Here is a 15,700-nt window from a genome sequence, read left to right on the forward strand (position 1 = left end):
AAGGTTATCCCTTTCCAGATGGAAGTGAACTCACCCGGTAAACATTGTCTGACCTCCCTTAAACCCTTCGCTGCTAGGGCTTTTCCCACAGTGTCAAGCCTTTTTTGGCTATTTGAGGTAGTTCGCGCTTAGGCCCCTGTAATTTTTTTACCACATAAGGTTTCCACGCCAAATTTGCGTCCTTTTTTCCAACATCATGGGGATTCTAAAGGTACCCAGGGTTTGCAGATCCCCCTGGAGGGAACTCAGAAATTAACCAAACTACAACTAAATCTAGTTTTTGGGGGTATAAATGGGAAAAAGGGCTACAGATGAAAGCATCTCGTTTTCCCCTGCAAATGGTATCAAAAAAGGGTTGTGGTGCTGAAATCACCATCTTCCCAGCTTTATGGGACAAGCAGACTCTCGTCAGAAAAACAAACATCTTTACACAGTTTTGGCGTTTTTCTGGGACATAGCCTATTTTTGCTATGTTTTTGTGCTTTCAACCTCCTTCCAGTTAATGGTAGAAATGGGTATGAAAGCTATACATTTTAGAAAAGTAGACAAAATTCTGAATTCAGCAAGGGGTCATTTGTGTACATCCTTCAAGGTTTCATTACAGAAACTAAAAGTTAAATATAGGAAAAATGGAAAATTAGTTGAAATAAACAGCTATTTGTGTAAACGTTTTCACCTTTAAAACTTTATCTAAATATGACAGCTGTTTGAAATCAATATACTGTTAAATTCGCTTGACCTTTCTGGTTGTGGAGATATATAAGACTTGAGGGTTCACAAAGAATCCGATGAACGCAGAGCCAATAACTGAGCAGTGTCTTGCAATGTTTTTTTTATTTTGTACCGGGTATACAGCAATTATTTTGGCAAAATGTATACATGGAAAAATCGGTATGAAAGACACCTATGTATTTCTGAAACGGGAACAAAATATAGAGTTTAGGAACAGTAGATATTTGCACATTTCCAAAATTGGGAGTACCCATACTAGCATGAAAATTATAGGTCATTATGTGAAAATGACTTATTTTTTACACATTGTCTTTCATTTGGAAGGAAGAAATGCATCGAAAGTCAATAGCTAATAAAAGCTGCTCTACTATTCTGTGTTACCCCAAGTCTCCCAAAAAAATGGTACCTGACTTGAATGTATAGGTCTAGTGCCCACGATAGAAAATGGCACAAAACGCAACGTGAACACACCACATTTTCACAATGAAAAACAACCCTTTTTTTGCAAAGTGCCTAGCTGTAGTTTTTGTAACCCTAGCTCTGCCGGCACCTAGGGAAACATAGCAAACCTACACATTTTTGAAAACTAGACACCTAGGGGAATCCAGGATGGGGTGACTTGATTGACTCTCACTAGGTTCTGTTACCCAAAATCTCTTGCAAACCTAACAATTTGTCCCAAAACACACTTGTTCCTCACATTTCTCTGGTGGAAAGTTCTGGAATCAGCGCAGGTCCACGACATTTCACCCACCCCGCGTTCCCCAAAGTCTTCCGAGAGAAATAGCACCTCAATTGTGTGGGTAGGCCTTGTGCCCGCGACACTAAATGGCCCAAACCGCAACCTGGACACACCACATTTTCGCTGTAAAAAATAACCCTTTTTTGCAAAGTACCTAGCTGTAGTTTTTTAACCCTAGCTCTGCCAGCACCTAGGGAAACCTAGCAAACCTATAAATTTTTAAAAACTAGACACCCAGGGAAATCCAGGATGGGGTGACTTGACTGGTTCTCACCAGGTTCTGTTACCCAGAATCCCTTGCAAATCTAACAATTTGTCCCAAAACACACTTGTTCCTCACATTTCTCTGGTGGAAAGTTCTGGATTCTGCGTGGATCAACAAAATTCCACCCACCCCACATTCCCCAAAGTCTTCAGAGAAAAATGGTACCTCACTTGTGTGGGTAGGCCTCGTGCCCGCGACAGGAAACGGCCCAAAACGCAACTTGGACACATCACATTTTCACAGTGAAAAATTACCCTTTTTTTTGTAAAGTACCTAGCTGTAGTTTTTGAACCCTCGCTCTGCCGGCTCCTATCGAAACCTAGCAAACCGATACATTTTTGAAAGCTAGGCACCCAGGGGAATCCAGGATGGGGTGACTTGACTGCCTCTCACCAGGTTCTGTTACCCAGAATCCCTTGCAAACCTAAAAATTTGTAGAAAAAACCCATTTTCCTTACATTTCTGCGGAGGAAAGTTCTGGAATCTGCGTGGATCTACAAAATTCAACCACCCGTCGCTCCCCAATGTCTTTTGAGAAAAATGGTGCCTTACTTGCGCGGGTGGGTCAAGTACCTGCGACAGTCAAGGGCCCAAAACCTATTGAGGCGACATCAAAATTACCTATCGCAAACCAACCTGGTTTTGCAAGGGGGGTCCCATTTGTTTTTGGCCCGGGGCTCGGCAGCCATCGAGGGAAACCTACCAAACCTACACATTTCTGGAAACTAGACACCCAGGGGAGTCCAGCGAGGTATGGCTTGCGTGGGTCCCCCAACATTCTCCTACCCAAAATCCCCTGCAAACCTCAAATTTACCCGAGAAAATCACTTTTTTTGTCAAATTTTTGTGGAAAATTTCTGGAATCTGCGTGGATCCACAAATTTCCTCCCACCCAGCGTTCCCCCAGGTCTCCCGATAAAAATGGTACCTCACTTGTGTGGGTAGGCATAGTGGCTGCCACAGGAAATGGCCAAAATCGTACTGTGGAAACTTCAAAATGACCTAAAACAAAACTACCTGGTTTTGTGGGGGGGCGGAGGGGGCACCTGGTGTTTTGGCAACGGGTTCGGCAGTCATCTTGGGAAACTACCAAACCCAAACATTTCTGAAAACTAGTCACCTGGGGGAGTCCAAGGAGGTATGGCTTGCATGGATCCCCCAACGTTTTCCTACCCAGAATGCCATGCAAACTTCAAATTTAGCTGTAAAAAAACACATTTGTCACATATTTTTGTGTGGAATAACTGTGGTGGCACAAATTTCCTACCCCACAGCGTTCTCCTTAGTGTCCCGAGTAAAATGATACCTCACTTGTGTGGGTGTCCATTACAGAATCGGCGAAAAACGTATTTTTAAAATAATGTAGTGCTTAGAATTCTCTGTGCTATTCCATTATTTCCTATGTTTTGGGCTCTTCCCAGTCACAGCCCCTTGCCCCACCCACACAAGTGAGGTATCATTTTACTCAGGACACATTAGTATTTGAAGCACAAATACCTACATTTAGTAGTAACGGTTCGCAAGGGTGACCCTTACCCTTATGTGATCTCCAGCCTCCATCTGAAATAGGATGAACGAGACGAGACGCCCACTGCTTATTCTACCACTCTGGACCAGGTGCTGCCCAAAGTACAGCATCGCCACATGCACCGCGAGCACGGCCAGCTGCACGGAGACAAAACAGTGACAAGCTCTCTCATCTTGTATCAATGCACCCCGCCACAGACATCAGAAAACACCCACCAGTGTTGATGGATCAGAGGCTCCCAGAGATACAGAGAACTGCGAATAAGCTACTTACCTGTAACACATTGTTTGGCAGCTTGGTTCAATTACATTTTTATTATCTAGGTATTTATTGAGGGATCTCGGAGTACTTGACAAAATGAGCAAGCTATGCTCTAGCAGAAGGGCCTGAGAACCGGACAGGATCAGAAAGTTTGTAAAATGTCACCCACTGAGGACTGACATCTGAGACATCCTGGTCCCGGTCCCTGTGGCCTTGGCCAAGGTCTAGTCGGCGTTGCGTCAACTCGATGAAGATACTTAGGCCGGATAAGTCGCTATGCATTAGACATGGCTGTCTTTCTGGGGGGCATTAACACTGATATCCATTTGTCTTCATCTAGATGACCTGTAGCATCCTCCCATGTCTCTCGGAGTTTCGGAGCGGTGTCTGAAGAGTTTATGATCAATGCACGGTATAGAGCGGATACTTTTCCCCTACCAGAGAGTTCAAACATGGTCAGCTTGGAGATATTGATGGAATTGTGTGTGCCGTCAACCAAATTCATCTTGCAACTCAAGCAAAGGTCTCAGGGCACCTGTGGGGGCCACATTTTCTAGTAGATAGATTTCCAGACGATCCTCTCCTCCAAAACCCTCAAGTGCTGTGACATCTGGGAGAGTATTACCAGTCCATAGAGGGTTCTGGCCCGCCAGCCTCCATACCACCGATTCATTTATTAGAGGTCTTCGAGACCTCAAGGGCCACCCTCGTCGCAGACGGGATTTCCGCCCGGGTGGCTTCACATGCAGGAATTATATTGGAGATTCCTCTCCCATAAACCATAGTCTCACTGGGTATGCAGGACCAGTCCTCGTGCCCACCTATGCTGATAATGATTGAAAATTGTCAGACAAGGGACTTTGTAAAAGAATATATTACATGTAATAGAATATATCATAGGCCTTTCCCCATCATAGATGGAGTTCTAGCATTTGGACAGTGACACTTACCGGAGGTTCCCATCTCAATGAAAGGACCAAAGACATGCTGCGAGCGTAGGTAAAAATCATCATGGAAGGGAAAAGGGTAGTTCTGTAGTGCATAAAGTACTTTCAGGAGAGTAATCATATCAAAAGAGCCACTTTTCCAAGTATAGACGGGTGGTAGGGAGGCCCATAATTGCACTGCATCCTTTATGTATGTACGATGTACCCCCCGATATTTAATACTGTGTGTTGTAATCCTCAACCCTATATGCTCTGCCCATGAATGATAGGTATCCTGATGGCCATGATGGTCTAGTCTTACTCAAGTTGGTTTGAAGACCCGAGAGTGTACCAAACTCCATCAGCACCTGCATCGCTGCTTGCTCCAGGGGTTCTATTACGATAGAAGAATAGGGGCGACAAAGAGAACCCCCGTTTCACAACTCTCTTAAGTTGGATACTGCCTACATGTCCATCAGGTGCAGAACAAGTGTAAGCCAGGAAGGTGGTCCAAAGCCAATATAATGAAGGAGATCAAATAGACATTTCCATGATACATCGTCGAAAGCTTTATCAGAGTCGATTAACGGTACCGCTAGGAGGCTTTTAAGGGTGCCCCTAAGCCATAGCATAAGCAGCCCGCCTTCTTTTATGCCTAGTGGCCCGATGAGGGATAAAATCGCTCTGATCAGGATGTATTAAGTTAGTAATTATGCCTCTGACTCGGGTCACTAATACCTTGGCCAAGATTTCCAGTTCAGAGTTAATGAATGAGATTGGTTGGTATGATTCTCAACATTCCTTGGTCTATGTAGTTTGGGTAGATTTGAACATCTCTGAAGGAAAGGCACCCTGTGCATTTAGCGCATCAAAGCTACCAAGGAGTGACTGAGCTAGAGATGTATTGAGGCATGTATAAAATTCCATAGGGAAGCGATCCTGCCTCAGGGTCTTGCCGGAGGCCAGTTGCTGTAAGGCCTCCGTTATTCATTGGTGGTCAATAGGGTTTTTATATTGGAGTTTGTCTTTCGTCGAAACTGTGGCCAGGAAATAGCAGTTCAAGTAGTGTGTCAGATTTCTGTTATTTGCGATGGTGGTGTCTGATAAAGGTAATGTGATACTGGGCAAAGGTGTCTGCAGTGTCATGTGGAAAGTTCCACGGAGCATGGGTATGTGAAGATAAAGCTCAGTGAGGGACATTAAGATCCACCAAGAGTGAGTATGTGAATATAAAGCTTAGTGAGGGACATTAAGATCCACCAAGAGTGAGTTTGTGAAGATAAAGCTCAATGAGGGACATTAGTATCCATGGAGCACGGGTATATGAAGATAAAGCTCAGTGAGGGACATTAAGATCCACCAAGAGTGAGTTTGTGAAGATAAAGCTTAGTGAGGGACATTAAGATCCACGGAGAGTGAGTTTGTGAAGTAAAAGCTCAGTGAGGGACATTAAGATCCACAGAGAGTGAGTCAGTGGGGGACATTAAGATCCACAGAGAGTGAGTTTGTAAAGATAAAGCACAGTGATGGACATTACGATCTACCGAGAGTGAGTTTGTGAAGATAAAGCTCAGTGAGGGACATTAAGATCCACAGAGAGTGAGTTTGTAAAGATACAGCTCAGTGTGGGACATTAAGATCCACAGAGTGTGAGTTTGTAAAGATAATGCTCAGTGGGGGACATTAAGATCCACCAAGAGTGAGTTTGTGAAGATAAAGCTCAGTGAGGGACATTAAGATCCACAGAGAGTGAGTTTGTAAAGATACAGCTCAGTGTGGGACATTAAGATCCACAGAGTGTGAGTTTGTAAAGATAATGCTCAGTGGGGGACATTAAGATCCACCAAGAGTGAGTTTGTGAAGATAAAGCTCAGTGGGGGACATTAAGATCCACAGAGTGTGAGTTTGTGAAGATACAGCTCAGTGTGGGACATTAAGATCCACAGAGTGTGAGTTTGTGAAGATACAGCTCAGTGTGGGACATTAAGATCCACAGAGTGTGAGTTTGTAAAGATAATGCTCAGTGGGGGACATTAAGATCCACCAAGAGTGAGTTTGTGACGATAAAGCTCAGTGGGGGACATTAAGATCCACAGAGTGTGAGTTTGTAAAGATACAGCTCAGTGAGGGACATTAAGATCCACAGAGAGTGAGTCAGTGGGGGACATTAAGATCCACAGAGAGTGAGTTTGTAAAGATAAAGCACAGTGATGGACATTACGATCTACCGAGAGTGAGTTTGTGAAGATAAAGCTCAGTGAGGGACATTAAGATCCACAGAGAGTGAGTTTGTAAAGATACAGCTCAGTGTGGGACATTAAGATCCACCAAGAGTGAGTTTGTAAAGATAATGCTCAGTGGGGGACATTAAGATCCACAGAGAGTGAGTTTGTGAAGATAAAGCTCAGTGAGGGACATTAAGATCCACAGAGAGTGAGTTTGTAAAGATACAGCTCAGTGTGGGACATTAAGATCCACAGAGTGTGAGTTTGTAAAGATAATGCTCAGTGGGGGACATTAAGATCCACAGAGTGTGAGTTTGTGAAGATAAAGCTCAGTGGGGGACATTAAGATCCACAGAGTGTGAGTTTGTGAAGATACAGCTCAGTGTGGGACATTAAGATCCACAGAGTGTGAGTTTGTGAAGATACAGCTCAGTGTGGGACATTAAGATCCACAGAGTGTGAGTTTGTAAAGATAATGCTCAGTGGGGGACATTAAGATCCACCAAGAGTGAGTTTGTGACGATAAAGCTCAGTGGGGGACATTAAGATCCACAGAGTGTGAGTTTGTAAAGATACAGCTCAGTGTGGGACATTAAGATCCACAGAGTGTGAGTTTGTAAAGATAATGCTCAGTGGGGGACATTAAGATCCACCAAGAGTGAGTTTGTGAAGATAAAGCTCAGTGAGGGACATTAAGATCCACCAAGAGTGAGTTTGTGAAGATAAAGCTCAGTGAGGGACATTAAGATCCATCAAGAGTGAGTTTGTAAAGCTAATGCTCAGTGGGGGACATTAAGATCCACGGAGAGTGAGCTTGTGAATATAAAGCTCAGTGAGGGACATTATGATCCACGGAGAGTGAGTTTGTGAAGATAACGCTCAATGAGGGACATTAAGATCCACGGAGCGTGAGCATGTGAAAATAAAGCCCAGTGAGGGACATTAAGACCCACCGAGAGTGAGTATGTGAAGATAAAGCTCAGTGAGTGATATTAAGATCCACGGAGAGTGGGCATGTGAATATAAAGCTCAGTGAGTGATATTAAGATCCACGGAGAGTGGGCATGTGAATATAAAGCTCAGTGAGGGATATTAACATCCACGGAGCGTAGGTTTGTGAAGATAAAGCTCAATGAGGGACATTAAGCTCCACGGAGAGTGAGTTTGTGAATATAAAGCTCACTGAGGGACATTAAGATCCACAGAGAGTGAGTTTGTGAATATAAAGCTCAGTAAGGGACATTTAGATCCACGGAGAGTGAGTTTGTGAATATAAAGCTCAATGAGGGACATTAAGCTCCACCGAGAGTGAGTTTGTGAATATAAAGCTCACTGAGGGACATTAAGATCCACAGAGAGTGGGTTTGTGAATATAAAGCTCAGTAAGGGACATTTAGATCCACGGAGAGTGAGTTTGTGAAGATAAAGCTCAGTGAGGGACATTAAGATCCAGACAGCATGAGTATGTGAAGATAAAGCTCAGTGAGGGACATTATGATCCACCAAGAGTGAGTATGTGAAGATATGTTTATGTTAATGTTTATGTTTATTGGTTTGTATAGCGCTGAATCACCCATGAGGGTATCTCGGCGCTTGGACTGAACATTGTAACAGGACCTGAATATGATTAAAAGAGATAAGTTTTTAGCATTTTTCTAAAATGGGTCAGATTTGGGCAAGCTCTTAAATGTATCGGCAAGTTACTCCAAAACATCGGGGCCTGGAAAGAGAAGGCCTTAGCTCCACTGCGTGCTTTTTTGATCCTGGGAGTTGTGATCAGCAGATCAGAACTAGATCGGAGTAAGCGCGTGGGACAATAGGGGGTCAATTTGCGGGTCAGGTACATAGGCCCTTGCCCTCTAAGAGCTTTATGAATGATGCACCCTATTTTGAACTTAATTCTTTTGATAATAGGGAGCCAATGTAGTTGATTTAAGTTAGGAGCAGAGGGTGTTCTAGCCGGAGCGTCGACCGTAAGGCGGGCGGCGGTATTCTGGACAACCTGTAGTTTCTTTATGGCTGCCGTATTAGCTGAGAACAAAAGGGCATTACAATAGTCAATCCTGCTAAGTACCAAGGCCTGCATCAGAGTTTTCTTAGTAGAAATGGGCAAGAGGGGGAATATCCTGCGCAGGAGGCCTAAAATGTAATAGCAGGACCCCGCCGTGGTATTGGCGTGTGTCTCCAAAGTCAGTTTATGATCTATTCTGACTTTTAAAGCTCAGTGAGGGAAATTAACATTTACGAAGCATGAGTTTGCGAATATAAAACACAGATTGAGTGAAGGTCTTCACCATCTGCCACTCTGAGAAGAAAGTATTGTATTATCGGCTTCTAGGGGCCTCCCTTGATGTATGTGTTTCTTGCGTGCTGTCTGCAATAACCTATCTGTCCCACCTGCATGTGCAGCAAAACCCACCCTTCATCAACCGGCAAGGAAACATCTGCTTGGCTTTGAAAGAGGACCGGAGCGGTCATGCTTATGGGTTGCAGGAGATCCAGGTCAGCCGGTCCTTGTGTGGAGTTTGTTGATCGATCTCAGGAGCCAGTCCCCGGAGCGTATTTATCGGTACAGATCGTCTTTTGCTGTGCATCAAGGGTGGTTTCTGATCTTGTGAGTCAATCGTCTTACCTTTGCTCGGTTTTCCCCATTGTGGTATCTCTCCTCTTCAAGCTGAGCATGCTGGCCCATGTGCATGATGCGGGGTCTCTCGATGCGGGGTCTCTCCTCTATCCTTTCCAACACTGCTTGTGGAGTCTCAAAAAAGAAGGAGCGGTGTTGAAAGAAGATCCTAAGCTTAGCCGGATAAAGTAACATATACCTAATGTTAATTTCCTGAAGATTCTTTTTAGTGATTGGATAGATCAGGAAAGATGGATATGGTTGTGATTTATAGAGCAAAGATTCTTTTAGTCTAGCAGCATTGTTGATACCATCCCTGTCCCGTTAATGAAGAAATCGGGCAGTAACTGGATGACAGCGTGTTCCCCAGTGATGGCATCCACAACAGGCCCAATGCATACATTCGCTGACGAAATTGGGCGATAGTTATCCTCTGGGATCCACTCTTGTAACTATCTTTCTAGGAATTCAGGGAATTCACCAACCTTCAAGTTATCAGGGAATCCAAGAAGCCGAAGGTTATTGTGATGGAAACGGTCCTCTTGGTTGTCCACCCTCATCTACAGAGAACATAATAACTCCATAAGTCAATCCACTTTTTGCACATCCCCATGAAGACCTCTACTGTGATTCTGGATCCCTCTGCTGTGATTCCCTCGAATGCTTTTCATAGAACCTTTCCCGTTAGGCAGACGTCGACCCTAATCTCACCTATTATCCTCTCCATATTCTATTGGTATCTTTTGTGTTCTCAGGAGATTTGGAACATGAGATAAACATTCAGTTTAAACAATTCTTCCTTTATTTGGATACTAGAAAAAAATATACGTCTATATTAGTTGCAGGATGAAAAAAATGATCTAATTTCTGTTTATTCTTTTGCTCGCTCACTTTTCCTTCTATTGTAACTTTTTCTTTTTTCTACAATTATCACCATTGCCTTGAAATGTTTATAAAACTGTTTCATGTGGACTGAGTATAAGAAAGCTCGGCTTGCACTACTAACAGTGGTGCCAGTATAACATGTGCACACGTTTGCAAAGGTTACCAATTTGAAGCTACCTATAATGTTACCAGTATGCGCTCTACGATTAAATGCAAGTACTCGCCGAAGCCTGAAAGCAAAATAGAAAATTCTTTCAAAATACAATGTACATAAAAATAGCAACTAGAAGACAATAATAATAAAGGCCTTGAATAAGATCAGATGTAATTAGGGGTCTAGTTATTAAGGAAAGTCAAAAAAGTGCATCCATGTCATATGTTCTCGCATCAGTACTTTCATGAATTCACACGTATTTAAAGAAGTAGGCCTGGAATCAGTACTACTTTGAGAACTACATTTTTGTGTAAGCAAATATGCATGTCTATGTCTGCTCGTTCGAGAATCTCCTGAATGTTTGCAAGTTGACTTTACCAACAACCCTTTTTTCCCCAGCCTGGCAAAAGATTTATTTTTGCCCTTGTCAGATGTAAATGTTCAACTTGTCCCAGTGTAGGAAGAGATTGGAAAGAGTTGGTAAAAACCCTTAAACGTGAACGTTTGTGGGTGTGCACAAAAAGGATATTCCACCCCTGGAATTACCACTTCTCGCTACTTCCAGCTCCAGTAAGTAGATTTGCGGGAAGGTGGAAAAATCAGGGAATTACTCGAATACAAACCCTGCTATAATGTGAGTCCTGGCCTCACCACTTCTGATTCAATGAGAATGTTGCCATGATGTGTCAACTCGCTGGATGCCACTAAAGGGACAAGTGGATATTTTTTTTACAGGAAAAGAAGATTTATGAAACATCCAATCTCATTGACAAGGATATTTTATAAAAACCCACACTCCTGAATGTATTTTAATAGATTTTCAAATTTGTCCCTAATGAAACCATCCATTTGTGAAATGGGTTAAAATGTAACAGACATCAGGCTGCTTCACCACTCTTAGTAGGAAGTAACATTTTTCATCATTTTTGTTTTGTGTTTAGCTTTTCGTCACTTTTGAAACTTAATGTTTTTTTATATACTCTGTAGTCCACAATCAGACACAATCTGACCTCAAAAGGATCAGACAATCAGCCGGGCAAAGCCACTCACGTAGACGCTTCTCCTGAAAATTACCCCCCCCCCAAAGCATGCTCCTACATCTGCTTGGGGACTAACATTTCCTTCTCGTCAAGAAACAACTGTAGACATTCATAAGCCTGGTGCAGCCCTTGCAAAGGAAAACATAGACCCTTTCTTCCCTGTGACTGCACACTACCACCCACCACATGCACTCGGCCAACAGCTAGAGGAACACCCCTTCTGCAGGTCCTACTTCTACCCACCCAACTTCTAGAGTGGAGAACTTGAACTTTTTACAAATGTCCTTAATGGTGAGAGGGACGGTGCAAAACATACCCTCCGCGCCAGAAGATACACAGTTTGCACCATTTCCTGCTTGGTCTTCAGGCGATGAGTCTCCAGCAGGGCACCGCGGTACCTATCGAGCTCCTCGCGCTCCGCAGTGAAACTGCGCACGGTCCTGATGGAAGACACCACCTCACCCGCCAGGTCATTGGATCGAGCAATGGAGTCCTGGACCCTCTTCACCAGGTCCTGTGGTGAGAAAGAGAACAAGCGTTAACGAAGACTAGCATCCATCATGTCATGTCAGCGCGCTGAGGAAACTGGGTTGTAAGTTGTTATCAACAAACGTTTTACATAGGCGCTTGCTTGCTTACTTACCGATAGAAAGGCCCATTAGTGAAGCACAAAATTCTGCAGCACCACACAATCATTATTATCTGTAGACGCGGTGTGTGTGAGCTCAAGCAATCTTACTGCTGAGAGCATATCACTGGGGAGGGGGTCATGACCTGAGGTTGAGCAGGGTCACTGTGCACACCTGAGGTGGGACCCTGAGGCTGGTGAGGAAAGTCACTGAGTGTGACAAACATAAAGCCCTACAACGGTTGTATGTCAATACAATGTGGGCTTTAACCCCGCATGCCATTACAATGCGGGGATTACAACGAAAGTCGTTACAACGACTTTCGCTGGAGGGCGCTGGATAGTGGAATAGTTTAATTTTCTATTCCGACTCCAGCCCACGTTGACAGTAGGGAAGGTGTTGGATAGAAAATTCAACTATTCCCTATCCAACAGCGCCCTCTAGCGAAAGTCATTGTAACGACTTTCGTTGTAATCCCCGCGTTGTAATGGCAGTGCGGGGTAATCCCCGCGTTGTTATAAAAATGTAAAAAATGTAAATTGATACTCGTATAGCGCACTACTCACCCGCAAGGGTCTCAAGGCGCTTGTACGAATACCGCTGTGGAACCCATCCTGGCTTTCCCTGTGAGGTGTCCACTCCTGGGGCACCCCCAAGGTGGAGGCCAGGCATCCTTAGCGTTGTGGGGGCCGTTGTGGAGATTAAGCAAGCTATTGCCCAGAGTTGCAGAGTGGGACTCCATGATTGGAATAGGCACCGAGGCGAGAATTATCAGGTCCGTGGAATTTTGAGCCCAAGACCCGCCGAGGCGGGGAATTGAACCCTGGTCCCGGGCTAGACCTCTGCATCAGGGTCTGCCGCTCTAACCATTGAGCCACACTTCTCCATGGCTTATGGCTGTTCTCCCCCTACAACTAGTGAGGGAAGTCACTGTGCGCAACACCAGTGGGGCCCTGAGGCTGGCGAGGACTCACTGAGTGCGACACAGAGCGGGCCATGAGGCTGGCGAGGACTCCATGAGTGCGACACAGAGTGGGACCCAAGGCTACGGCTGGGAGGTGTGGGACACAGGCTGGGTCTGGCGAGGAAGACCTCTGTGTGCAACATCAGAGGGGCCCTGCGACTAGTGAAAAATATTATAAATATAGAAGTGTATATATTTCGCCAAGAAAAGTCCATATGTCCACTGCAGCTACACAACTGCTCTTGTAAAATGGCAGGAAAAGAGGTTGGAGTATGTAGGTCATTTTACATGCCTGACTATCCAGATGTGATGAAAAGCTGAAAACATCAGCTCTGCGCTCAGAGCCGACAGAAGTATAGAGGGCACACGCACACCTGTTGTTGCTCTGATGGCCAGAACAGAAGTGAGTGAGATTTCTTAAGTCAACACAGAGCCTATGTTGTAATCTAGGTTTCAGATCATTGTGCAATGGAGAGAAATGTGGCTTCACAGGGTCACCTGTTATGTTCATATTTGTAAGGGATTCCTATCGAGGTGTAATTTTTGTGAATTCAGCATCAACGCCAGAATGGAAACCTACATAGATGTTTCCAACAAGGCCAAAAGTTTGCATTATATGTCCATGATTAATAAATACTTCCTTCTTGCGGGGACATCTAGTGATAAGCGCCACTACAGCTTTGTGAAAGACCACAGTGATCGACTGTCTGCAGTTTGAGCGACTTGTTGCTTTATGGAACGTTTGGTGATAGAAGTTCATTACTCAATACTGAACGTCATATAATGATGACAAAATGCCTAAAAAAGTACTATCATAGCTACAATTATGAATACATCTGTATGAGCCATCTGAGAACTGGCTATAAAACATTACAAATGTATTCATTCAATAATGGCTGCCTTGGATATGCACGCATTCATAGTGCCCATTTATTAATCTTATTTTAACAAACCCATTCAAAGATGGCCGCCGCGGAAGCACATGCATCTGCAGCAGGTATCCTACACTGGGTTTGTTAAAATAAAACAGGGCCATTCTTTTGTAGACGACATGCTTGCTAATGCACAATTGCCGATGGCCATCTTAATTGGACAAACACATGTTTAAGATGGGTGTCAAAAACTTTAAATAAATAAGGAAGGTGCCCAAAGGAGGGACGGGTGGGGGAGCAACAGATGAGCTTGGAGAGGAAAGGATGTGGGGAACCAAGGTGGAGATCAAGAGGGGGCAGGGCAAAGTGAGGAGGAAGCTGCACACAGGGGAGAGAGCAAGAAAAACACAGGCACTTCCACAGGGTGTGTACATGAAAAGAAGAAAACAAGTAGTTCTCTGAATGTAAGCAAGTCAGCTGTGGAAGATTTTAAGTCAACTAGTTTGAAAACTGTGAGACTGAAATGCTCCTGGGCGGGACAAATGAGTCAAACAGGAGGAAAGCCCATGAATTATGAGCAGGGAGGTGAGAGAGACAACAAAGCCATCCAATCAAGAGCAAGGGGTGGACCTAAGACCAGTCTATATGTATCGGAAACAATAGGTGTGGTCAACAGAAGGCTGAAGATGTCTGCAGCGGAGACTTTAACCCCTTCTCTGTGGGGCACATTTCCCTGCGGTGTGATAGGGGGCGGGGCTGGGCGAGGCGCTGCCATGCTGAGGACGGCTCCTGGCCGTCATGAGTCACAGTAGGCGTGTGCTAATGACGTTCGGGAGCACTCCGAACCCCGCCCACTGATTAATTGGGCGGAGCAGCAATGTTCGGACGGTTCCCGGCCTTCATGTGCACTCAACGTGTTAAAAACTGGCCATACCTGTATAAGCCTTTCTCATTTCTCAAGAATGAGTGGGCGTGACATGCCGGTTGTGAAATATCGAATGGTCAGAAGTCATTTTGTGCACTGTTCCAGGACACTAGGGTGCATGGGAGCTCAGCCAAACTCTGCTGACCCTGGAGAGGCAGCTGTTCTGCCCTGGGCATCTGCTACTGCAGGGAGGCTGGCACAGGAGGTCTCTCTGTGAAGGGGTCATGTCATAAGCACAGACTGCCACTAGCCAGAGCTCACATGATCTGACTCACTGCCACAGTCATGGAATGACGCACTAGAAAAGATAAAGCCTCTCTCACGAACAGACTAAACATGCTCTTACCTGCTGGAACAAGCAGGCTGTTAGTGGTACAGACAGCCTTTCACTCACTGAAAGAGACGCTCACTGTCACAGAGAGGTTCTCACTCGTAAGATGAACAGCTCCTGGTGGTCACTCTCTTCGCAGCCTATACTGGAAGATATCACCCTGCGCAGGACTCACACAAACATGGCGGAAGACTGAAGTTTGCATTGGAGCTCACATGAGCACACGCGTACCTCATAGTAGCGGTTGTAGACGGTCTGCAATCCCGCTATGATTAGTGTGTCCACGAATGTAAGAAGAGTCAGCTGTAAGGAGATGTTGAGCATGAAGACGTATGTGGCAACCACCTTCACCAGGCTTCGCAGGAAGATGTTGACGTTGGCAGCAATGGAGCGGCTCATGCGGGCTGTGTCTGCAGAGAGGCGCGAGGTGATCTCACCTGCACAGGACCAAAAAAACAGAAAGAGCACATGCTAGCACTTGGACAACCCTCAATCAGTGAACTTCCCTCCACGTCTGCAACATCTGGAGACTTCAATATTTTAAGAAAAATCCATGCACTCAAGAACTCCCCTAAACCTCAAAAAGCCCACTTCTGAC

General features: G+C 44.8%; 1 protein-coding gene across 1 annotated transcript in view; it reads right to left on the reverse strand.

Moving 5' to 3' along the window:
• LOC144752882 (antigen peptide transporter 2-like) overlaps positions 1-15,700 on the reverse strand; it is a 104,774-nt gene that overhangs the window by 49,382 nt on the left and 39,692 nt on the right. Inside the window, exons 4-6 of the mRNA XM_078640710.1 lie at positions 15,334-15,539; positions 11,698-11,895; positions 3,276-3,404 (exon numbers count right to left, since the gene is read on the reverse strand). Coding sequence (XP_078496836.1) covers positions 3,276-3,404; positions 11,698-11,895; positions 15,334-15,539 — 533 coding nt within the window. The remainder of the gene's footprint in view (positions 1-3,275; positions 3,405-11,697; positions 11,896-15,333; positions 15,540-15,700) is intronic.

The sequence above is a fragment of the Lissotriton helveticus genome, chromosome 5_1 (genome assembly GCF_964261635.1).
Source record: "Lissotriton helveticus chromosome 5_1, aLisHel1.1, whole genome shotgun sequence".
NCBI lineage: Eukaryota > Metazoa > Chordata > Amphibia > Caudata > Salamandridae > Lissotriton > Lissotriton helveticus.